This window comes from Oncorhynchus gorbuscha, unplaced genomic scaffold (genome assembly GCF_021184085.1).
Source record: "Oncorhynchus gorbuscha isolate QuinsamMale2020 ecotype Even-year unplaced genomic scaffold, OgorEven_v1.0 Un_scaffold_1234, whole genome shotgun sequence".
Taxonomy (NCBI): Eukaryota; Metazoa; Chordata; class Actinopteri; order Salmoniformes; family Salmonidae; genus Oncorhynchus; species Oncorhynchus gorbuscha.
Genome location: NW_025746070.1, coordinates 58,215 through 84,483, shown reverse-complemented (window position 1 = coordinate 84,483; position 26,269 = coordinate 58,215). Strand labels below are relative to the sequence as shown.

The 26,269-nt window shown below is 44.0% G+C and overlaps 1 protein-coding gene across 1 annotated transcript; it reads left to right on the top strand.

The window, feature by feature from the left end:
* Window positions 1-386: 386 nt before the first annotated feature.
* On the top strand, window positions 387-21,598 carry LOC124021838 (gastrula zinc finger protein XlCGF7.1-like). The gene is made up of 3 exons (XM_046336974.1): window positions 387-540; window positions 7,243-7,281; window positions 20,022-21,598. Exons 1-3 carry the CDS (start codon window positions 387-389, stop codon window positions 20,735-20,737), a joined length of 909 nt encoding a protein of 302 aa, XP_046192930.1. The 3' UTR covers window positions 20,738-21,598.
* The last annotated feature ends 4,671 nt before the right edge of the window (window positions 21,599-26,269 follow it).

Here is a 26,269-nt window from a genome sequence, read left to right as displayed (position 1 = left end):
CCAACCCCGTCCCCTGCGTGCTGTCCCAACCCCGTCCCCTGTGTGCTGTCCCAACCCCGTCCCCTGTGTGCTGTCCCAACCCCATCCCCTGTGTGCTGTCCCAACCCCATCCCCTGTGTGCTGTCCCAACCCCGTTGACTGCAGCCATTGTCTCAGCGATGCTGGCAAACGTCCTGATGCCTCCCATCTTGGCAAACAGGTTCAGCAGCAGCAGCCGACCGTGAGGCGCAGGTTATTACTGCATTGTCGGAACTAGAAGCACAAGCATTTCGCTACACTCGCATTAACATCTGCTAACCGTGTGTATCTGACAAATAACATTTGATTTGATTTAATTTGAAGAAGTCTCTCAGCTCGGTTCGTCACCGCTGACGGCTGCAATGAAAATGCTCATCCAGCAGGACCAGGAGAAGAAGGACAAGGAGATCTACCGCAACATCAAGGTAGCAGACCTCGCCGGGGGGCACTGTGCCATCTGCCGCAACATCAAGGTAGCAGAACTCGCGGGGGGGACACTGTGTCATCTGCTGCAACATCAAGGTAGAAGACCTGTGTAGGCTATGCTATATGTGTAGGATATGTATATGTGTAGGCTATGCTATATGTGTAGGCTATGCTATATGTGTAGGATATGTATATGTGTAGGCTATGCTATATGTGTAGGATATGTATATGTGTAGGCTATGCTATATGTGTAGGCTATGCTATATGTGTAGGCTATGCTATATGTGTAGGCTATGCTATATGTGTAGGCTGTGCTGTATGTGTAGGCAATGCTATATGTGTAGGCTATGCTATATGTGTAGGCTATGCTATATGTGTAGGCTATGCTATATGTGTAGGCTATGCTATATGTGTAGGATATGCTATATGTGTAGGCTGTGCTATATGTGTAGGCTGTGCTATATGTGTAGGCTATCCTATATGTGTAGGCTGTGCTATATGTGTAGGCTATGCTATATGTATTGTCCCCTATCCTCCAGGCCGGCTCGGTCCTCCCCTCCCGCTCCGTGGCTCGATGACTCATTGCGAGCTCACAGAACAGGGCTCCGGGCAGCCGAGCGGAAATGGAGGAAAACTCGCCTCCCTGCGGACCTGGCATCCTTTCACTCCCTCCTCTCTACATTTTCCTCCTCTGTCTCTGCTGCTAAAGCCACTTTCTACCACGCTAAATTCCAAGCATCTGCCTCTAACCCTAGGAAGCTCTTTGCCACCTTCTCCTCCCTCCTGAATCCTCCTCCCCCCCTCCTCCCTCTCTGCAGATGACTTCATCAACCATTTTGAAAGAAGGTCGACGACATCCGATCCTCGTTTGCTAAGTCAAACGACACCACTGGTTCTGCTCACACTGCCCTACCCTGTGCTCTGACCTCTTTCTCCCCTCTCTCTCCAGATGAAATCTCGCGTCTTGTGACGGCCGGCCGCCCAACAACCTGCCCGCTTGACCCTATCCCCTCCTCTCTTCTCCAGACCATTTCCGGAGACCTTCTCCCTTACCTCACCTCGCTCATCAACTCATCCCTGACCGCTGGCTACGTCCCTTCCGTCTTCAAGAGAGCGAGAGTTGCACCCCTTCTGAAAAAACCTACACTCGATCCCTCCGATGTCAACAATTACAGACCAGTATCCCTTCTTTCTTTTCTCTCCAAAACTCTTGAACGTGCCGTCCTTGGCCAGCTCTCCCGCTATCTCTCTCTGAATGACCTTCTTGATCCAAATCTGTCAGGTTTCAAGACTAGTCATTCAACTGAGACTGCTCTCCTCTATATCACGGAGGCGCTCCGCACTGCTAAAGCTGACTCTCTCTCCTCTGCTCTCATCCTTCTAGATCTATCGGCTGCCTTCGATACTGTGAACCATCAGATCCTCCTCTCCACCCTCTCCGAGTTGGGCATCTCCGGCGCGGCCCACGCTTGGATTGCGTCCTACCTGACAGGTCGCTCCTACCAGGTGGCGTGGCGAGAATCTGTCTGCTCACCACGCGCTCTCACCACTGGTGTCCCCCAGGGCTCTGTTCTAGGCCCTCTCCTATTCTCGCTATACACCAAGTCACTTGGCTCTGTTATAACCTCACATGGTCTCTCCTATCATTGCTATGCAGACGACACACAATTAATCTTCTCCTTTCCCCCTTCTGATGACCAGGTGGCGGATCGCATCTCTTCATGTCTGGCAGACATATCAGTGTGGATGACGGATCACCACCTCAAGCTGAACCTCGGCAAGACGGAGCTGCTCTTCCTCCCGGGGAAGGACTGCCCGTTCCATGATCTCGCCATCACGGTTGACAACTCCATTGTGTCCTCCTCCCAGAGCGCTAAGAACCTTGGCGTGATCCTGGACAACACCCTGTCGTTCTCAACCAACATCAAGGCGGTGGCCCGTTCCTGTAGGTTCATGCTCTACAACATCCGCAGAGTACGACCCTGCCTCACACAGGAAGCGGCGCAGGTCCTAATCCAGGCACTTGTCATCTCCCGTCTGGATTACTGCAACTCGCTGTTGGCTGGGCTCCCTGCCTGTGCCATTAAACCCCTTCAACTCATCCAGAACGCCGCAGCCCGTCTGGTGTTCAACCTTCCCAAGTTCTCTCACGTCACCTCGCTCCTCCGTTCTCTCCACTGGCTTCCAGTTGAAGCTCGCATCCGCTACAAGACCATGGTGCTTGCCTACGGAGCTGTGAGGGGAATGGCACCTCAGTACCTCCAGGCTCTGATCAGGCCCTACACCCAAACAAGGGCACTGCGTTCATCCACCTCTGGCCTGCTCGCCTCCCTACCACTGAGGAAGTACAGCTCCCGCTCAGCCCAGTCAAAACTGTTCGCTGCTCTGGCCCCCCAATGGTGGAACAAACTCCCTCACGACGCCAGGACAGCGGAGTCAATCACCACCTTCCGGAGACACCTGAAACCCCACCTCTTTAAGGAATACCTAGGATAGGATAAGTAATCCCTCTCACCCCCCTTTAAGATTTAGATGCACTATTGTAAAGTGACTGTTCCACTGGATGTCATAAGGTGAATGCACCAATTTGTAAGTCGCTCTGGATAAGAGCGTCTGCTAAATGACTTAAATGTAAATGTAATGTAAATGTATTGGCTATGCTATATGTGTAGGCTATGCTATATGTGTAGGCTATGCTATATGTATTGGCTATGCTATATGTGTAGGCTACGCTATATGTGTAGGCTATGCTATATGTGTAGGCTATGCTATATGTGTAGGCTATGCTATATGTGTAGGCTATCCTATATGTGTAGGCTATGCTATATGTGTAGGCTATCCTATATGTGTAGGCTATGCTATATGTGTAGGCTATGCTATATGTGTAGGCTATGCTGTATGTGTAGGCTATGCTATATGTGTAGGATATGCTATATGTGTAGGCTATGCTATATGTGTAGGATATGCTATATGTGTAGGCTATCCTATATGTGTAGGCTATGCTATATGTGTAGGCTATCCTATATGTGTAGGCTATGCTATATGTGTAGGCTATGCTGTATGTGTAGGCTATGCTATATGTTTAAGCTATGCTATATTTGTAGGCTATGCTATATGTGTAGGCTATGCTATATTTGTAGGCTATGCTATATGTCCATTAGAATATCATCAGATAGAAATCCAGTTTAGACATTGTTAACGTTGTAAATACCTATTGTAGCTGGAAACGACTGCTTTTTTGAATGGAATATCTACATAGGTGTACAGAGGCCCATTATCAGCAACCATCACTCCTGTGTTCCAATGGCACGTTGTATCAGCTAATCCAAATTAATCATTTTAAAATGCTAATTGATAATTAGAAAACCCTTTTGCATTTATGTTAGCACAGCTGAAAACTGTTGTTCTGATTAAAGAAGCCATAAAACTGGCCTTCTTTAGACCAGTATCTGGAGCATCAGCATTTGTGGGTTCGATTACAGGCTCAAAATGGCCAGAAACAAATAACTTTCTTCTGAAACTCATCAGTCTATTCTTGTTCTGAGAAATTAAGGCTATTCCATGCAAGAAATTGCCAAGAAACTGAAGATCTCATACAACGTTGTGTACTACTCCCTTCAAAGAGCAGTGGAAACTGTCTCTAACCAGAATAGAAAGAGGAGTGGGAGGCCCCGGTGCACAACTGAGTACGAGGACAAGTACATTAGAGTGTCTAGTTTGAGAAACATACGCCTCAAAAGTCCTCAACTGGCAGCTTCATTAAATAGCACCCGCAAAACACCAGTCTCAACGTCAACAGTGAAGAGGCGACTCCGGGATGCTGGCCTTCTACGCAGAGTTACAAAGAAAAAGACATATCTCAGACTGGCCAATAAAAGAAAAGATTAAGATGGGCAAAAGAACACAGACACTGGACAGAGGAAGATTGGAAAAAGGTTTTATGGACAGACAAATCTAAGTTTGAGGTGTTCGGATCACAAAGAACAACATTCGCGAGATGCAGAGAAAATGAAAAGATGCTGGAGGAGTGAAGCCTGGTGGAGGCAATGTGATGGTCTGGGGGTGCTTTGCTGGTGGTAAAGTGGGAGATTTGTACAGGGTAAAAAGGATCTTGAAGAAGGAAGGCTTTTCACTCCAGTTTGTAACACTTAATTTGAGCCAATTTCCTCCCACTGCAGGACAATGACCCAAAGCACAGCTCCAAACTATGAAATAACTTTTTAGGGAAGAAGCATTCAGCTGGTTTTCTGTCTATAATGGAGTGTCCAGCACAGTCACCAGATCTCAACTCGATTGAGCTGTTGTGGGAGCAGCTTGATCGTATGGTGCGTAAGAAGTACCCTCAAGCCAATCCAACTTCTGGGAGGTGCTTCAGGAAGCATGGTGTACGGGTCTGTGTGTAGCTGGTGCAGAGGAGTCAGGCGCAGGACAGCAGAGATGAGTGAATAAAAGTAACTTTACTGAAAATCATCAATATACAAGATAAATCCAAGCCCACAATACGGACCACAATACAACAAACATTCACTCACAACCAAACATGGAGAACAGAGGGTTAAATAATAAACAGGTAATTGGGTGAGTGACACCAGGTCTGTAAGACAAAGACAAAACAAATGGAAAATGAAAAGTGGATCGGCTAACCGCCAAACACTGCCCGAACAAGGAGAGGGACCGACTCCGGCCGAAGTCATGACGCATGGGGTGTAAACTCTTCAGATTACCTCAACAAGTTGACAACTAGAATGCCAAAGGTCTGTAAGACTGTAATTGCTGCAAATTGAGGATTTTTTTGGACAAAAGCTAAGTTTGAAGGACACAATTATTATTTAAATTAAACATCTTTATTTATAAACTTGTCCATGGCTTGACTATATTTCCTATTCATTTTGCAACTCATTTCATGTATGTTTTCATGGAAAACAAGGACATTTCTAAGTGACCCCAAACTTTTGAACGGTAATGTACATGCTGTTATAATCATGTTATAATGCTCATGTACAAAACATTAGGGACACCTGCTCTTTCCATGACATAGACTGGTGAATCCAGTTGAAAGCTATTGATGTCACTTGTTAGGGGGGAGACAGGTTAAAGAAGCATTTTTAAGTCTTGAGGCAATTGAGGCATTGTATATGTGTGCCATTCAGAGGGTGAATGGACAAGACAAAAGATTTAAGTGCCTTTGAATGGGATATGGTAGTAAGTGCCTCGCTCACCGGTTTGAGTGTGTCAAGAACCAACCAATGGATATCCAGCCAACCTCAGGCGAGCCAAAACTTGAGACTTCCTTAGATATCGTGCACCAACTGTTGTTTACAAATATACTTAGACCGCCACCCCTTGTCTTACCAGAGGCTGCTGTTCTATCCTGCCGATAGAGTGTATAACCCGCCAGCTGTATGTTATTCTTGTCGTCGTTCAGCCACGAGTCGGTAAAACATAGGATATTACAGTTTTAATGTCCCGTTGGAAAGATATACGTGCTTTCCGTTTGTCCCATTTTTCCCCCCAGCGATTGAACGTTAACTAGCAGTATGGAGGGCAAAGGCAGATTAGCCACTCGTTGCCTGATCCTCCACAAGGCACACCGATCTCTTTCCGAAAAATCTCAGTTTCCTTCTCAAGCGAATGATGAGGACGAGGGCCTGTTTGGGTGTTTGGAGTATATCCTTCCCGTCCGACTCATTAAAGAAAAACTCTTCGTCCAATCTGAGGTGAGTAATCGCTGTTCTGATGTCCAGAAGCTCTTTTCGGTCATAAGAGACGGCAGCAGCAACATTATGTACAGAACAAATTACGAACAACGCGATAAAACAAACAAAATAGAACGGTCGGTTAAGAGAAACAGCAGCCATCTCCTCTGGCGCCATCCTCAAATTTACAGCAATGGTTATCAAACTGTACTGCAGGGATGGACACGTAAGACACAGAACATTGAGGTTGTGGTGGCAGCTGCAGAGAGGTATTTGTGTGTGCGAGACTTGACATCAGAAGAGTGTGTGTTAAGTGGTGATGTCCCATCCTTTCAGGCTGTTGGCCTGAGGTAGGACTAAATAGATTTAAATAGTGGAGTAGGGTGGTGGGTTGTTTGTGATTGTAGGGTATTTGATTTATTTATTTATAAAAAAATCAAATAAAGCAAAGTACAAGGGAGTTATACTCCCGTCTAGTAGGTGGCGGTAATGCAACATGTATTGGATGCCAACTGCCGTTAAACCACATCGAAGAAGAATCTAGTGGATCACGTGACACGGGACGCTTCTTCAACAACAACATGGCCACTGATTCATTCAGTCGCCACTCCGTAGTTAGCCAACGTAAAATCGGAACATTGAAGCTCTTTAGACCATTTTTGTGTGTATTTATCTCGTTGTCGTTTGCTTGTTAAAATTGACACATTTGTTAAGGTTGATTATACTGAGCCTAAGCACTAGGCTAATGCTAATTTTAGGTAGCCCAACCATGAACTCACAAAGATACTCCAATCCTGCTAAAGAAGAGGGGGTCTCCTGGACGGAGAAAGAAGCTCTGGGTCTGAACATTGTCGTAAAAGATGAGGAAGAGGAGAATATTACAGTGAAAGAAGAGGAAGAGGAGAATATTACAGTGAAAGAAGAGGAAGAGGAGAATATTACAGTGAAAGGAGAGGAAGAAGCTTTCAGAATAAAACAGGAGGAAGAGGAGGCTATCACGTTGAAAGAAGAGGAAGAACCTTTTGGAGTGAAAGAGGAAGATGAGGCTATCTCAATAAAAGAAGAGGAGGAAGATGTTTTGGGAGTGAAAAGGGATGAGGAGGAAAGAGAGGAGTGGAGACTGGAGATCTGATTGACACTAGTGAGTATTGTCTTAAACACGGACACAAAACTCAGTTGTTGAATTAATGTATGGTTTTAAAGCCAAGGGGACCTTCCACCATAGTTTTACAATTAAATATGTCGTTCAGTACTGTAGGAAGTGTTAAATAGGAAATCTGCGATTGGTACTTACATGTTTGGACTTTTAAATTAATGATATATATTTTTATTTGTTTTACCTTTATTTAACTAGGCAAGTCAGTTAAGAACACATTCTTATTTTCAATGACGGCCTAGGAACAGTGGGTTAACTGCTTGTTCAGGGGCAAAATGACAGATTTACCTTGTCAGCTCAGGGTACTTGCAACCTTCCGGTTACTAGTCCAACACTCTAACCACTAGGCTACCCTTCCGCCCCATACAGAGGCCTAGCCATTGATTCTTAGAGAATATAACTTAGAAATACCCAAATGAGCTTAGTTCAACTGTTCTACCTCACCAGAACCCAAACTCTGTGTACTCCATTGTGTGTAAACAATGTAGTTGTTAACTAACACTGTATAGCCTCAAAACGTGGTTGAAATGGTCATTTTGATCTCAGGCGTGGTCAGTTCTTGCATCCATGGCTCTGTCTATGAATTTCACTTACTGCAAACTCATCTGTCAGTGACAGTGGTGGGGAAAAGTACCTACTGTCATACTACTGTCATACTACTGTCATACTACTGTCATACTACTGTCGTACTACTGTCATACTACTGTCGTACTACTGTCGTACTACTGTCATACTACTGTCATACTACTGTCGTACTACTGTCGTACTACTGTCGTACTACTGTCATACTACTGTCATACTACTGTCGTACTACTGTCGTACTACTGTCGTACTACTGTCGTACTACTGTCGTACTACTGTCGCACTACTGTCGCACTACTGTCGTACTACTGTCGTACTACTGTCGCACTACTGTCATACTACTGTCATACTACTGTCGTACTACTGTCGCACTACTGTCATACTACTGTCATACTTGAGTAAAAGAAAAGATACCTTAATAGAAAATTACTCAAGTAAAAGTGAAAGTAACCCAGTAAATTACTACTTGAATAAAAGTCTTAAGTAAATATAAAAACCAAATAATTTAAGTATCAAAAGTAAATGTCATTGATAAAATATACGTATAAAAAGTAAAAATTGAAATCATTTCACATTCCTAATATTAAGCAAACCACCACGGCACAATTGTCAATTTAATTAATACATTTTTTGATAACCAGGGGCACACTCCAACAAACAAAGCATTTGTGTTTTAGTGAGTCCACCAGATCAGAAGCAGTATGACAAGTGCGTGAATTGAACCAGTTTCCTGTCCTGCTAAGCATTCAAAATGTAACATGTTCATTTATGTCTTGCTTGTCCTATGTTGCTATGTTGCTATGTCTATGGTGCTATTGTCTATATTGTAATTGTTTTTAATAACCTGCCTAGGGACTGCGGTTGAAAATTAGCCGGCTGGCTAAAACCGGCACTTTTACTGAAACGTTCATTAATGTGCACTGTCCCTGTAAAAATAAAATAAACTAAACTAAAACTAAGCATCAGGAGTAAAAAAAAGTACATTATTTTCTTTAGGAGTAGTGGAGTAAAATTAGTAAAGTACAGATAGCCCCAAAAATACTTAAGTAGTACTTTAAAGTATTTTTACTTAAGTAGTACTTTAAAGTATTTTTACTTAAGTAGTACTTTAAAGTATTTTTACTTAAGTAGTACTTTAAAATATTTTTTACTTAAGTAGTACTTTAAAGTATTTTTTACTTACATACATTTCACTACTGCTCAGTGATGCTAAAACTCCACCATTTTGAATTTGAGCTGAAATTTTTCATGAGGCGACAGTACAGAATACCCTCCAACCTTTTGTTGCAGGGTATTTATTCTTGTAAACAAGAATACAATGTGTTTCTACATGAATGAATTGTGAATATTGACGACTAAGAAAGTTAGAGGCATAAACCTCAGACCCCCTAAGACATGCTAACCTCTCACCATTACATAGGAATAAAGCTCTCACCATTACTGAGGAATAAACCTCAGACCCCCTCAGACATGCTAACCTCTCACCATTACATAGGAATAAAGCTCTCACCATTACAGAGGAATAAACCTCAGACCCCCTAAGACATGCTAACCTCTCACCATTACTGAGGAATAAACCTCAGACCCCTAAGACATGCTAACCTCTCACCATTACAGAGGAATAAACCTCAGACCCCCTCAGACATGCTAACCTCTCACCATTACTGAGGAATAAACCTCAGACCCCTAAGACATGCTAACCTCTCACCATTACAGAGGAATACACCTCAGACCCCCTCAGACATGCTAACCTCTCACCATTACAGAGGAATAAACCTCAGACCCCCTCAGACATGCTAACCTCTCACCATTACAGAGGAATAAACCTCAGACATGCTAACCTCTCACCATTACTGAGGAATAAACCTCTCACCATTACAGAGGAATAAACCTCAGACCCCTCAGACATGCTAACCTCTCACCATTACTGAGGAATAAACCTCAGACCCCTCAGACATGCTAACCTCTCACCATTACAGAGGAATAAACCTCAGACCCCTCAGACATGCTAACCTCTCACCATTACAGAGGAATAAACCTCAGACCCCCTCAGACATGCTAACCTCTCACCATTACAGAGGAATAAACCTCAGACCCCTCAGACATGCTAACCTCTCACCATTACAGAGGAATAAACCTCAGACCCCCTCAGACATGCTAACCTCTCACCATTACAGAGGAATAAACCTCAGACCCCTAAGACATGCTAACCTCTCACCATTACTGAGGAATAAACCTCTCACCATTACAGAGGAATAAACCTCAGACATGCTAACCTCTCACCATTACTGAGGAATAAACCTCTCACCATTACAGAGGAATAAACCTCAGACATGCTAACCTCTCACCATTTCAGAGGAATAAACCTCAGACATGCTAACCTCTCACCATTACAGAGGAATAAACCTCAGACATGCTAACCTCTCACCATTACAGAGGAATAAACCTCAGACCCCTCAGACATGCTAACCTCTCACCATTACAGAGGAATAAACCTCAGACCCCTCAGACATGCTAACCTCTCACCATTACAGAGGAATAAACCTCAGACCCCTCAGACATGCTAACCTCTCACCATTACAGAGGAATAAACCTCAGACCCCCTAAGACATGCTAACCTCTCACCATTACAGAGGAATAAACCTCAGACCCCTAAGACATGCTAACCTCTCAACATTACAGAGGAATAAACCTCTCACCATTACTGAGGAATAAACCTCAGACCCCTAAGACATGCTAACCTCTCACCATTACAGAGGAATAAACCTCAGACCCCTCAGACATGCTAACCTCTCACCATTACTGAGGAATAAACCTCAGACATGCTAAACCATTACAGAGGAATAAACCTCTCACCATTACTGAGGAATAAACCTCTCACCATTACTGAGGAATAAACCTCAGACCCCTCAGACATGCTAACCTCTCACCATTACAGAGGAATAAACCTCAGACTCCCTCAGACATGCTAACCTCTCACCATTACAGAGGAATAAACCTCTCACCATTACTGAGGAATAAACCTCAGACCCCTCAGACATGCTAACCTCTCACCATTACAGAGGAATAAACCTCAGACTCCCTCAGACATGCTAACCTCTCACCATTACAGAGGGATAAACCTCTCACCATTACTGAGGAATAAACCTCAGACCCCTCAGACATTTAACCTTCAATTACTGAGGAATAAACCTCAGACATGCTAACCTCTCACCATTACTGAGGGATAAACCTTCACCATTACTGAGGAATAAACCTCAGACCCCCTAAGACATGCTAACCTCTCACCATTACTGAGGAATAAACCTCAGACCCCTCAGACATGCTAACCTCTCACCATTACTGAGGAATAAACCTCTCACCATTACAGAGGAATAAACCTCTCACCATTACTGAGGAATAAACCTCTCACCATTACAGAGGAATAAACCTCAGACTCCCTCAGACATGCTAACCTCTCACCATTACTGAGGAATAAACCTCTCACCATTACAGAGGAATAAACCTCTCACCATTACTGAGGAATAAACCTCTCACCATTACAGAGGCATAAACCTCAGACCCCCTAAGACATGCTAACCTCTCACCATTACAGAGGAATAAACCTCAGACTCCCTCAGACATGCTAACCTCTCACCATTACAGAGGAATAAACCTCAGACCCCTCAGACATGCTAACCTCTCACCATTACAGAGGCATAAACCTCAGACTCCCTCAGACATGCTAACCTCTCACCATTACAGAGGAATAAACCTCTCACCATTACTGAGGAATAAACCTCTCACCATTACTGAGGAATAAACCTCAGACCCCTCAGACATGCTAACCTCTCACCATTACAGAGGAATAAACCTCAGACCCCTAAGACATGCTAACCTCTCACCATTACTGAGGAATAAACCTCAGACTCCCTCAGACATGCTAACCTCTCACCATTACAGAGGAATAAACCTCAGACCCCTAAGACATGCTAACCTCTCACCATTACTGAGGAATAAACCTCAGACATGCTAACCTCTCACCATTACTGAGGAATAAACCTCAGACCCCTCAGACATGCTAACCTCTCTCCATTACAGAGGGATAAACCTCAGACCCCTCAGACATGCTAACCTTTACTGAGGAATAAACCTCAGACCCCTGACATGCTAACCTCTCACCATTACTGAGGAATAAACCTCTCACCATTACTGAGGAATAAACCTCAGACCCCTAAGACATGCTAACCTCTCACCATTACTGAGGAATAAACCTCAGACCCCTCAGACATGCTAACCTCTCACCATTACTGAGGAATAAACCTCTCACCATTACTGAGGAATAAACCTCAGACCCCTAAGACATGCTAACCTCTCACCATTACTGAGGAATAAACCTCAGACCCCTCAGACATGCTAACCTCTCACCATTACAGAGGAATAAACCTCAGACCCCTAAGACATGCTAACCTCTCACCATTACTGAGGAATAAACCTCAGACCCCCTAAGACATGCTAACCTCTCACCATTACTGAGGAATAAACCTCAGACCCCTCAGACATGCTAACCTCTCACCATTACTGAGGAATAAACCTCAGACCCCTCAGACATGTAACCTCACCAAATTACTGAGGAATAAACCTCAGACCCCTAAGACATGCTAACCTCTCACCATTACAGAGGAATAAACATCAGACTCCCTAAGACATGCTAACCTCTCACCATTAAGAGGCATAAACCTCAGACTCCCTCAGACATGCTAACCTCTCACCATTACAGAGGCATAAACCTCAGACCCCTCAGACATGCTAACCTCTCACCATTACTGAGGAATAAACCTCAGACCCCTCAGACATGCTAACCTCTCACCATTACTGAGGAATAAACCTCACCATTACTGAGGAATAAACCTCAGACCCCTCAGACATGCTAACCTCTCACCATTACAGAGGAATAAACCTCTCACCATTACAGAGGAATAAACCTCAGACCCCTCAGACATGCTAACCTCACCATTACTGAGGAATAAACCTTAAGACATTTTTCACCATTACTGAGGAATAAACCTCAGACCCCTCAGACATGCTAACTCCACTAACTGAGGATTTAAACCTTTAGACCCCTCAGACATGCTAACCTCTCACCATTACTGAGGAATAAACCTCAGACCCCTAAGACATGCTGAACCTCTCACCATTACAGAGGAATAAACCTCAGACTCCCTCAGACATGCTAACCTCTCACCATTACAGAGGAATAAACCTCAGACTCCCTCAGACATGCTAACCTCTCACCATTACTGAGGAATAAACCTCAGACCCCTAAGACATGCTAACCTCTCACCATTACTGAGGAATAAACCTCAGACCCCTAAGACATGCTAACCTCTCACCATTACAGAGGAATAAACCTTTTCAGACATGCTAACCTCTCACCATTACAGAGGAATAAACCTCAGACCCCTCAGACATGCTAACCTCTCACCATTACTGAGGAATAAACCTCAGACCCCTCAGACATGCTAACCTCTCACCATTACAGAGGGATAAACCTCAGACCCCTAAGACATGCTAACCTTATTACTGAGGAATAAACCTGACTCCCTCAGACATGCTAAACCATTACTGAGGAATAAACCTCAGACCCCTAGACATGCTAACCTCTCACCATTACTGAGGAATAAACCTCAGACTCCTCAGACATGCTAACCTTCACCATTACTGAGGAATAAACCTCAGACCCCTCAGACATGCTAACCTCTCACCATTACTGAGGAATAAACCTCAGACCCCTCAGACATGCTAACCTCTCACCATTACTGAGGAATAAACTCTCACCATTACTGAGGCATAAACCTCAGACTCCCTCAGACATGCTAACCTCTCACCATTACTGAGGAATAAACCTTTTTCACCATTACTGAGGAATAAACCTCAGACCCCTCAGACATAACCTCTCACCATTACTGAGGAATAAACCTCAGACCCCTAAAGCTAACCTCTCACCATTACAGAGGAATAAACCTAGACCCCCTAAGACATGCTAACCTCTCACCATTACTGAGGAATAAACCTCAGACCCCTTGCTAACCTTCACCATTACAGAGGAATAAACCTCAGACCCCTCAGACATGCTAACCTCTCACCATTACAGAGGAATAAACCTCAGACCCCCTAAGACATGCTAACCTCTCACCATTACTGAGGAATAAACCTCAGACCCCTCAGACATGCTAACCTCTCACCATTACAGAGGAATAAACCTCTCACCATTACAGAGGGATAAACCTCAGACCCCTAAGACATGCTAACCACTCACCATTACTGAGGAATAAACCTCAGACCCCTCAGACATTAACCTTCACCATTACAGAGGAATAAACCTCTCACCATTACAGAGGAATAAACCTCAGACCCCTAAGACATGCTAACCTCTCACCATTACATAGGAATAAACCTTCACCATTACTGAGGAATAAACCTCAGACCCCTAGACATGCTAACCTCTCACCATTACTGAGGAATAAACCTCAGACCCCTCAGACATGCTAACCTATTACAGAGGAATAAACCTCAGACCCCTAAGACATGCTAACCTCTCACCATTACAGAGGAATAAACCTCAGACCCCCTAAGACATGCTAACCTCTCACCATTACAGAGGAATAAACCTCAGACCCCTCAGACATGCTAACCTCTCACCATTACAGAGGAATAAACCTCACCATTACAGAGGAATAAACCTCAGACCCCTAAGACATGCTAACCTCTCACCATTACATAGGAATAAACCTCTCACCATTACAGAGGGATAAACCTCAGACCCCCTAAGACATGCTAACCTCTCACCATTACTGAGGAATAAACCTCAGACCCCTCAGACATGCTAACCTCTCACCATTACAGAGGAATAAACCTCTCACCATTACAGAGGAATAAACCTCAGACCCCTAAGACATGCTAACCTCTCACCATTACATAGGAATAAACCTCTCACCATTACAGAGGAATAAACCTCAGACTCCCTAAGAAATGCTAACCTCTCACCATTACAGAGGCATACACCTCAGACTCCCTAAGAAATGCTAACCTCTCACCATTACAGAGGCATAAACCTCAGACTCCCTCAGACATGCTAACCTCTCACCATTACAGAGGCATAAACCTCAGACCCCTAAGACATGCTAACATCTCACCATTACAGAGGGATAAACCTCAGACCCCATAAGACATGCTAACCTCTCACCATTACAGAGGGATAAACCTCAGACCCCCTCAGACATGCTAACCTCTCACCATTTCAGAGGGATAAACCTCTCACCATTACAGAGGAATAAACCTCAGACCCCTAAGACATGCTAACTTCTCACCATTACAGAGGAATAAACCTCAGACCCCCTAAGACATGCTAACCTCTCACCATTACAGAGGAATAAACCTCTCACCATTACAGAGGAATAAACCTCTCACCATTACAGAGGAATAAACCTCAGACCCCCGAAGACATGCTAACCTCTCACCATTACAGAAGAATAAACCTCAGACCCCCTAAGACATGCTAACCTCTCACCATTACAGAGGAATAAACCTCAGACCCCCTAAGACATGCTAACCTCACCATTACAGAGGAATAAACCTTCACATTACAGAGGAATAAACCTCAGACCCCCTAAGACATGCTAACCTCTCACCATTACAGAGGAATAAACCTCTCACCATTACAGAGGAATAAACCTCACCATTACAGAGGAATAAACCTCTCACCATTACAGAGGAATAAACCTCAGACATGCTAACCTCTCACCATTACAGAGGAATAAACCTCAATGCTAACTTCTCACCATTACAGAGGAATAAACCTCAGACCCCCTAAGACATGCTAACCTCTCACCATTACAGAGGAATAAACATCAGACTCCCTAAGACATGCTAACCTCTCACCATTACAGAGGCATAAACCTCAGACCCCCTAAGACATGCTAACCTCTCACCATTACAGAGGAATAAACCTCAGACCCCTCAGACATGCTAACCTCTCACCATTACAGAGGAATAAACCTCTCACCATTACAGACACCTCTAATTACAGAGGAATAAACCTCTCACCATTACAGAGGAATAAACCTCAGACCCCCTCAGACATGCTAACCTCTCACCATTACAGAGGAATAAACCTCAGACCCCTAAGACATGCTAACCTCTCACCATTACAGAGGAATAAACCTCAGACTACCTCAGACATGCTAACCTCTCACCATTACAGAGGAATAAACCTCAGACTCCCTCAGACATGCTAACCTCTCACCATTACAGAGGAATAAACCTCTCACCATTACAGAGGAATAAACCTCAGACCCCCTAAGACATGCTAACCTCTCACCATTACAGAGGAATAAACCTCAGACCCCTAAGACATGCTAACCTCTCACCATTACAGAAGAATAAACCTCAGACCCCCTAAGACATGCTAACCTCTCACCATTACAGAGGAATAAACCTCAGACCCCTAAGACATGCTAACCTCACACCATTACAAAGGAATAAACCTCAGACCCCCTAAGACATGCTAACATCTCACCATTACAGAGGAATAAACCTCAGACCCCTAAGACATGCTAACCTCTCACCATTACAGAGGGATAAACCTCAGACCCCTAAGACATGCTAACCTCTCACCATTACAGAGGAATAAACCTCAGACCCCCGAAGACATGCTAACCTCTCACCATTACAGAAGAATAAACCTCATAAGACATGCTAACCTCTCACCATTACAGAGGAATAAACCTCAGACCCCCTAAGACATGCTAACCTCACACCATTACAGAGGAATAAACCTCAGACCCCCTAAGACATGCTAACATCTCACCATTACAGAGGAATAAACCTCAGACCCCTAAGACATGCTAACCTCTCACCATTACAGAGGAATAAACCTCAGACCCCCTAAGACATGCTAACCTCACCATTACAGAGGGATAAACCTCAGACTCCCTACAGAGGAAGAAACCTCAGACCCCTGACTAAACCTCTCACCATTACAGAGGAATAAACCTCAGACCCCCTAAGACATGCTAACTTCTCACCATTACAGAGGAATAAACCTCAGACCCCCTAAGACATGCTAACCTCTCATCCTTACCAATAACAGGGGAAATTAGTATTTTTGTGTGGTATGATATTCATGCCTCTAACTTTCTCACTCATCATTATTCATGATTCATTCGTGATGATCCTTAACCATAGTAGCATCCACATGAATATAGAAGTGTTCAGAAACATATACTATTCTTGTTTACAATTAAAGTCCCTCCAAAATGACCCAATACATTATTTAACATTTATTTATATTAGGCACAACATCATCTAAAACACAACCAAAACAAATTTGCATCCGACAAGTTTGTTGAGTCACAAACTTGACGAGGATTTTTGCGTGGTATGAATATGGGACCAAACACTACACGTTTGACTACTTTAATACACGTACAGGCCTAAGTGAATTTGTCCAAGTACTTATGACACCTTTTAAATGGCGGAGACTAGATGCACATCGTGATTTAATTTCTAAATGGTAAAACCGATATGGTCATTTCCATGTGAGAGGACCTGTGAGAGAACCTGTGAGAGGACCTGTGAGAGGACCTGTGAGAGGACCTGTGAGAGGACCTGTGAGAGGACCTGTGAGAGGACCTGTGAGAGGACCTGTGAGAGGACCTGTGAGAGGACCTGTGAGAGGATCTGTGAGAGGACCTGTGAGAGGACCTGTGAGAGAACCTGTGAGAGGACCTGTGAGAGAACCTGTGAGAGGACCTGTGAGAGGACCTGTGAGAGGACCTGTGAGAGGACCTGTGAGAGGACCTGTGAGAGGACCTGTGAGAGGACCTGTGAGAGGACCTGTGAGAGGACCTGTGAGAGGACCTGTGAGAGGACCTGTGAGAGGACCTGTGAGAGGACCTGTGAGAGGACCTGTGAGAGGACCTGTGAGAGGACCTGTGAGAGGACCTGTGAGAGGACCTGTGAGAGAACCTGTGAGAGGACCTGTGAGAGGACCTGTGAGAGGACCTGTGAGAGGACCTGTGAGAGGACCTGTGAGAGGACCTGTGAGAGGACCTGTGAGAGGACCTGTGAGAGGACCTGTGAGAGGACCTGTGAGCACCAACGAGAAGTTCATGTGAAATTGGGTATCAAATGAAAGCTAAAATATTGTATTTTGTTATTACGGCCTATATACATTTAAACCATTTTCCCTCCCTATAAATTAGGACTAAGTAAAGGCAGTGATTTATTGTCAAACAGATGAAAAGGGGAACCTTAGAGAACCATGGAGAACCTTGGAGAACCCTAAAGGACCTCTGAGACCCCATAGAAGGTATCAGAAATACATCAAAACACAATATTGAAGTAAAGGCCAACTGATATCAACACTTATATTTTGTTATACTTATATATCATTTTTCTGCCACTTTGAAATGGAACTGTTTATGTTTTAAAAAACTATTTTGCAGATATGAAGCAAACAGTCAATCATAATATCAGTCAGTTTTATCTCATGTTTCTTCGTTAGATTTTTAGCTCATCCTTGGTCTGGCTATAATTAGTTGTTGATCTTGTTGTTGTGCATATGGGGAAATATAAGCCTACATTTTCATGGTTGTTTGATCAACAGGACTGTAAAAGTTCCCAAATGTAAAGAGGACTCCCGTGGTGTTTCCATAGTTACAGAAATCCATTCAGTTGCATTTTGTGGCTTTTTTCCTAATGTGTTCTAATGATCTACAGTTGGAAACACACAGTCCAGTTCAAAGTGAATGATGTCAGGGCCCGTGTAGCAAATGGCTCGTTTGTATAAAGATCGACTGTAGCTCTGATTGGCTATAGCGCACCGTGTAGACTCTGTGTAAAGATCTACTGTAGCTCTGATTGGCTATAGTGCACCGTGTAGACTCTGGGTCCTACCTGTAAACACACAGTCCAGTTCAAAGTGAATGATGTCAGGGCCCGTGTAGCAAATGGCTCATTTGTGTAAAGATCTACTGTAGCTCTGATTGGCTATAGCGCACCGTGTAGACTCTGGGTCCTACCTGTAAACACACAGTCCAGTTCAAAGTGAATGATGTCAGGGCCCGTGTAGCAAATGGCTCGTTTGTATAAAGATCGACTGTAGCTCTGATTGGCTATAGCGCACCGTGTAGACTCTGTGTAAAGATCTACTGTAGCTCTGATTGGCTATAGCGCACCGTGTAGACTCTGGGTCCTACCTGTAAACACACAGTCCAGTTCAAAGTGAATGATGTCAGGGCCCGTGTAGCAAAGTACTCGTTTGTATAAAGATCTACTGTAGCTCTGATTGGCTATAGCGCACCGCGTAGACTCTGGGTCCTGGACGAGACAGGTGTTTTTATTAGGTTTTTATTTACTGCAGAGTCTATTAACACACGGCCCCTTTCCCTCTCTGTTTTGCTATGGAATGTTCACATGCCTTAGTTAATTAGGTAATTCCCAAACATTCTAAGAATTTATATAAAAAATGTGAAAATGACCATATCTAAGTGTTCGCTTGTCAGAAATTGTAAAACAAAAAGTGTCATATTCTTCCTGGGGGTGGATATGAACAACTTTCAATGCAACGAAACAAAACACATTTTTACAAGACTTATTAGTATGCAAAAGAGGGATTTTGTTGTAGGCAAAACGCTGTTGTAATGACAGTCCAACAAGTCACTTTCTGAGCACTACTTCCATTGGCAAACATGTATGGAAATTTAATAAAAAAAATACATAAGTCATTAACAGAATAAAAAGAGTACATATTTTAGGGTCAGTTTAAGTCTGCTTCTAATGGATAGTGAGGGCAAAATGTATCCCAACACATCTTACCGTTTGAGTTATAGATATATATATATATATATTTCTGAGCACTACTTCCATTGGCAAACATGTATGGAAATTTAATTTAAAAAACAATAACATATATATATATATATATCGAAAGGGATGCTTTCAACAATGATTTGGATTTACCCTACAACCACTTTGTCACTACACGCTCTCTTTTATTGAGGGATCTAGTCTGGATTAAACCTCCATAGGAAGACAGTTTTATCATGTGAAGGTTTCATTCAGTTCTTTGTTTAACAAGATACTCTGTCTGTTTTTGGCAGGAGAGAGACCAGACACTCACTCTGACAGCGGGAAGAGTCCTTCAGTGGCACCAGACCCAGAGACGCCCAAACCAGCAAGAAAACATCACTGCTCCCACTGTGGAAAGAGTTTTACCTGGTTAGGGTACCTAAAACGGCATGAGAGGACACACACAGGAGAAAAGCCTTTCCAATGTTCCCATTGTGGAAAGAGTTTTACCGTGGTAGCTAACCTGAAAAGACATGAGAGAATACACACTGGAGAAAAGCCTTATCACTGTTCCCAATGTGGAAAGAGTTTTACTCAGTTAGGGAACCTAAAACAGCATGAGTGGACACACACAGGGAAAAAACCTTACCACTGCTTCCAATGTGAAAATAGATTTTCACGGTCAGTGGACCTAAAAGCTCATGAGAGAACACACACAGGAGAAAAGCCTTTCCAATGTCCCCAGTGTGGAAAGAGTTTTACCGTGGTAGCTAACCTGAAAAGGCATGAGAGAATACACACTGGAGAAAAGCCTTACCAATGTTCCCATTGTGGAAAGAGTTTTACTCAGTTGGGGCATTTAAAAAAGCACGAGTGGACACATACAGAAGAAACGCCTTATCACTGTTTCCACTGTGGAAAGAGATTTTCACGATCAGGGGACCTAAATACTCACGAGACAACACACATAGGAGAAAAACCTTACCACTGTTCCCAATGTGGAAAGAGTTATGTTAAGTCACGATAACTAAAAGAGCATGAGAGAATACACACTGGAGAAAAACCTTACCACTGTTCCCAACGTGGAAAGAGTTATGTTAAGTCACGGTACCTAAAAAACCATAAGAGAATACACAGAGGGGAAAAGCTTACCCAATGTTCTTAGTGTGGTGACGGGATCTCTCAAATAGATGGTATGAAGATAGTTGAGAACAAAGCCTTTATGTCCCTACAGTGGAGAGTGTGTTACCATGTTAGTTAACCTGAAAATACATGTAATAATACACTCTGGAGAAAAGCCTTTCCACTGCTCCTAATATGAATATACTTTTGCCAGGTTAGGGAGTCTGGAGTCACATGAGTGGACTGACAGATAACAGGAGCACTACAACCAGTTAGAGAAGAGGAGCACTACCACTGGTCCAGCTGTGGAACATGTTTTAACCAGTTAGAGAAGAGGAGCACTACCACTGGTCCTGCTGTGGAACATGTTTTAACCAGTTAGAGAAGAGGAGCACTACCACTGGTCCTGCTGTGGAACATGTTTTAACCAGTTAGAGAAGAGGAGCACTACCACTGGTCCTGCTGTGGAACATGTTTTAACCAGTTAGAGAAGAGGAGCACTATCACTGGTCCCACTGTGGAACATGTTTTAACCAGTTAGAGAAGAGGAGCACTACCACTGGTCCCACTGTGGAACATGTTTTAACCAGTTAGAGAAGAGGAGCACTACCACTGGTCCCACTGTGGAACATGTTTTAACCAGTTAGAGAAGAGGAGCACTACCACTGGTCCCACTGTGGAACATGTTTTAACCAGTTAGAGAAGAGGAGCACTACCACTGGTCCCACTGTGGAACATGTTTTAACCAGTTAGAGAAGAGGAGCACTACCACTGTCCCACTGTGGAACATGTTTTAACCAGTTAGAGAAGAGGAGCACTACCACTGGTCCCACTGAACATGTTTTAATTAGAGCCTGTGTTCTGTTTTTTGACTGAGAATTTTGTTTTTTGTTTATGCCTGAAACCAAATAGTTTATATGAAAACTTCCTTAAAAAAATAGGCCTATTTGAGTTTTTTTCATCTTGAGACATTAAGGTAACCCAATGGGTATGTCTGGGTAGAATGGTAACCCAATGGGTATGTCTGGGTAGAATGGTGAGAGGTAACCCAATGGGTATGTCTGGGTAGAATGGTGAGAGGTAACCCAATGGGTATGTCTGGGTAGAATGGTGGGAGGTAACCCAATGGGTGTGTCTGGGTAGAATGGTGAGAGGTAACCCAATGGGGATGTCTGGGTAGAATGGTAACCCAATGGGTATGTCTGGGTAGAATGGTAACCCAATGGGTGTGTCTGGGTAGAATGGTGAGAGGTAACCCAATGGGTATGTCTGGGTAGAATGGTGAGAGTTAACCCAATGGGTATGTCTGGGTAGAATGGTGAGAGGTAACCCAATGGGGATGTCTGGGTAGAATGGTGAGAGTTAACCCAATGGGTATGTCTGGGTAGAATGGTGAGAGTTAACCCAATGGGTATGTCTGGGTAGAATGGTGAGAGGTAACCCAATGGGGATGTCTGGGTAGAATGGTGAGAGTTAACCCAATGGGTATGTCTGGGTAGAATGGTGAGAGGTAACCCAATGGGTATGTCTGGGTAGAATGGTAACCCAATGGGTATGTCTGGGTAGAATGGTGGGAGGTAACCCAATGGGTATGTCTGGGTAGAATGGTGAGAGGTAACCCAATGGGTATGTCTGGGTAGAATGGTGGGAGGTAACCCAATCGGTATGTCTGGGTAGAATGGTGAGAGGTAACCCAATGGGTATGTCTGGGTAGAATGGTGAGAGGTAACCCAATGGGTTTGTCTGGGTAAACAATATGACCTGGTGTATAGAACAGGATTACACAGTTCCCATTAGTTACTGGTGTCATGACGTTGGCCTGTGGGTAGGTTTATGACAGTCATAAATACCTCTTCCCCCCTTTTGCCTCTCTCTACCCTACTGATGTGAAATTTGAAAACCCATTGGTTAACATAGAGATTCTGGGAACATCAGAAGGTGGGGGGGAATTAACTATATTCTGGTAATCTGACCAATTGAACATATGCAGTGGTACTTAATGAAGATGATGTCAGTTCGGTTTTCATCTGAGACATTCTCATCAATGATAAGATGACATAAACTCTACAGTGGAAAGTCTACACATTGTAGTTATCGGATTCACATGGAATTGTTGTTCAATTGAAATGTTTGACTATAAAAATGATTGGTGAAGAGATTACATGTACTTTTAGCTTCCAAATGAGAGATTGGGGTTTTCATAAGGGCTCTGCTCAATCAGTGCCTCACCCCTGTGAAGGGACATGGCTATAAAACTCTTCAAACACGCCCTCCTCTCCCTTCCTATATAAAGCCTTGATGACAAAATGTAACCTCCTGTTCCGAGGATGTGAGGACGACGGTCCGATGTCAGAATGGTTCACAGAATGAAGCCACAGAACGAAGCCAACATCAGCGTGAGCTTTGGTTGCGAATGGTATTGACTTGTTAATTGTTTACTCCATGTGTAACTCTGTGTTGTCTGTTCACACTGCTATGCTTTATCTTGGCCAGGTCGCAGTTGCAAATGAGAACTTGTTCTCAACTAGCCTACCTGGTTAAATAAAGGTGAAAAAAATAACTTTGAACTCTTATTCACTACAGAAGTGATACCTCCTAGCCGTTGAGTTAGCAACAGCAGCTGCAAACGAGGGTTAGGAAGGAACAGACATAGTATCCCATCTATCACACAACGACATTACTACAACGTATCCAATTGACCACCAGAGACATTCTTCAAAGGACTCGGTTTGGCAACACAGCCTTACATGTACCACCAACCTAGCGAAGCGCAGCTCAGAGTAAATATTTATTGCATTTTCCAAATGGGCAGTAATTTAGAATGCATAAAATACTGTATACACAGCTTCTCTCTTTGTCTCTCAGTCTTCCCGATCTTTCACTCAAACCCAGCCCTTTTCTTTTGTGTAACCAGCTGTCATATCTGTTCCGCCCGCTAGGGACGTTTTCCTTCATGACGTAATTTGTAATCCAGGTATGATTAATTATGTGTATATAATTCTATGTGTTTAGTTAGGTATTTAGTAAATAAATAATTAAACCCAATTTTGTATTGCTGATTCAACTTGTTTGCCAGGGTTCATGAAGATAACCAAGAATTTACAACTTTCAGATGAGACTGAATTAAGGTGACGATTAATATTGACTGCTATTGATGTAAAATATTACTAGGTCTTTAAGAGTTTATTCGGAAGATAACAGCTCTATAAATATTATTTTGTGGTGCCCCGACTCTCTAGTTAATTACATTTACATGATTAGCTCAATCAGGTAATATTAATTACGGAGAAATGATTTTATAGAATAGCATGTCATATCACTTAATCCGGCATAGCCAAAGACACGACACTGGGTAAACAATAAGCCAAGCAGTCAAATGCATTTTTTTACTGGACACTGATTAGGCCTTGTCCTGGACACTGATTATGCCTGGTCCTGGACACTGTCCTGTCCTGGACACTGATTAGGCCTTGTCCTGGACACTGATTATGCCTTGTCCTGGACACTGATTAGGCCTTGTCCTGGACACTGATTAGGCCTTGTCCTTGACACTGATTAAGCCTTGTCCTGGACACTGATTAAGCCTTGTCCTGAACACTGATTATGCCTTGTCCTGGACACTGATTATGCCTTGTCCTGGACACTGATTAAGCCTTGTCCTGGACACTGATTATGCCTTGTCCTGGACACTGATTAAGCCTTGTTCTGGACACTGATTAGGCCTTGTCCTGGACACTGATTATGCCTTGTCCTGGACACTGATTAGGCCTTGTCCTGGACACTGATTAGGCCTTGTCCTGGACACTGATTAGGCCTTGTCCTGGACACTGATTAAGCCTTGTCCTGGACACTTGTCCTGTCCTGGACACTGATTAAGCCTTGTCCTGGACACTGATTAGGTCCTGGACACTGATTAGGCCTTGTCCTGATACTGATTAAGCTGTCCTGGACACTGATTAGGCCTTGTCCTGGACACTGATTAGGCCTTGTCCTGGACACTGATTAAGCCTTGTCCTGGACACTGATTAGGTCCTGGACACTGATTAGGCCTTGTCCTGGACACTTTAAGTCTGGGACACTGATTAGGCCTTGTCCTGGACACTGATTAAGCCTTGTCCTGGACACTGATTAAACCTTGTCCTGGACACTGATTAGGCCTTGTCCTGGACACTGATTAAGCCTTGTCCTGGACACTGATCCTGGACACTGATTAGGCCTTGTCCTGGACACTGATTAGGCATTGTCCTGGACACTGATTAGGCCTTGTCCTGGACACTGATTATGCCTTGTCCTGGACACTGATTAAGCCTTGTCCTGGACACTGATTAAGCCTTGTCCTGGACACTGATTAGGCCTTGTCCTGGACACTGATTAGGCCTTGTCCTGGACACTGATTAGGCCTTGTCCTGGACACTGATTACTGATTAAGCTTGTCCTGGACACTGATTAAGCCTTGTCCTGGACACTGATTAGGCCTTGTCCTGGACACTGATTAAGCCTTGTCCTGGACACTGATTAGGCCTTGTCCTGGACACTGATTAGGCCTTGTCCTGGACACTGATTAAGCCTTGTCCTGGACACTGATTAAGCCTTGTCCTGGACACTGATTAGGCCTTGTCCTGGACACTGATTAAGCCTTGTCCTGGACACTGATTAGGCCTTGTCCTGGACACTGATTAAAAGCCTTGTCCTGGACACTGATTAAGCCTTGTCCTGGACACTGATTAAGCCTTGTCCTGGACACTGATTAAGCCTTGTCCTGGACACTGATTAAGCCTTGTCCTGGACACTGATTAGGCCTTGTCCTGGACACTGATTAAGCCTTGTCCTGGACACTGATTAAGCCTTGTCCTGGACACTGATTAGGCCTTGTCCTGGACACTGATTAGGTCTTAAGCCTTGTCCTGGACACTGATTAAGCCTTGTCCTGGACACTGATTAGGCCTTGTCCTAGATACTGATTAAGCCTTGTCCTGGACACTGATTAGGCCTTGTCCTGGACACTGATTAGGCCTTGTCCTGGACACTGATTAAGCCTTGTCCTGGACACTGATTAAGCCTTGTCCTGGACACTGATTAGGCCTTGTCCTGGACACTGATTAAGCCTTGTCCTGGACACTGATTAGGCCTTGTCCTGGACACTGATTAGGCCTTAAGCCTTGTCCTGGACACTGATTAAGCCTTGTCCTGGACACTGATTAGGCCTTGTCCTAGATACTGATTAAGCCTTGTCCTGGACACTGATTAGGCCTTGTCCTGGACACTGATTAAGCCTTGTCCTGGACACTGATTAGGCCTTGTCCAGGACACTGATTAAGCCTTGTCCTGGACACTGATCAAGCCTTGTCCTGGACACTGATTAGGCCTTGTCCTGGACACTGATTAGGCCTTGTCCTGGACACTGATTAAGCCTTGTCCTGGACACTGATTAGGCCTT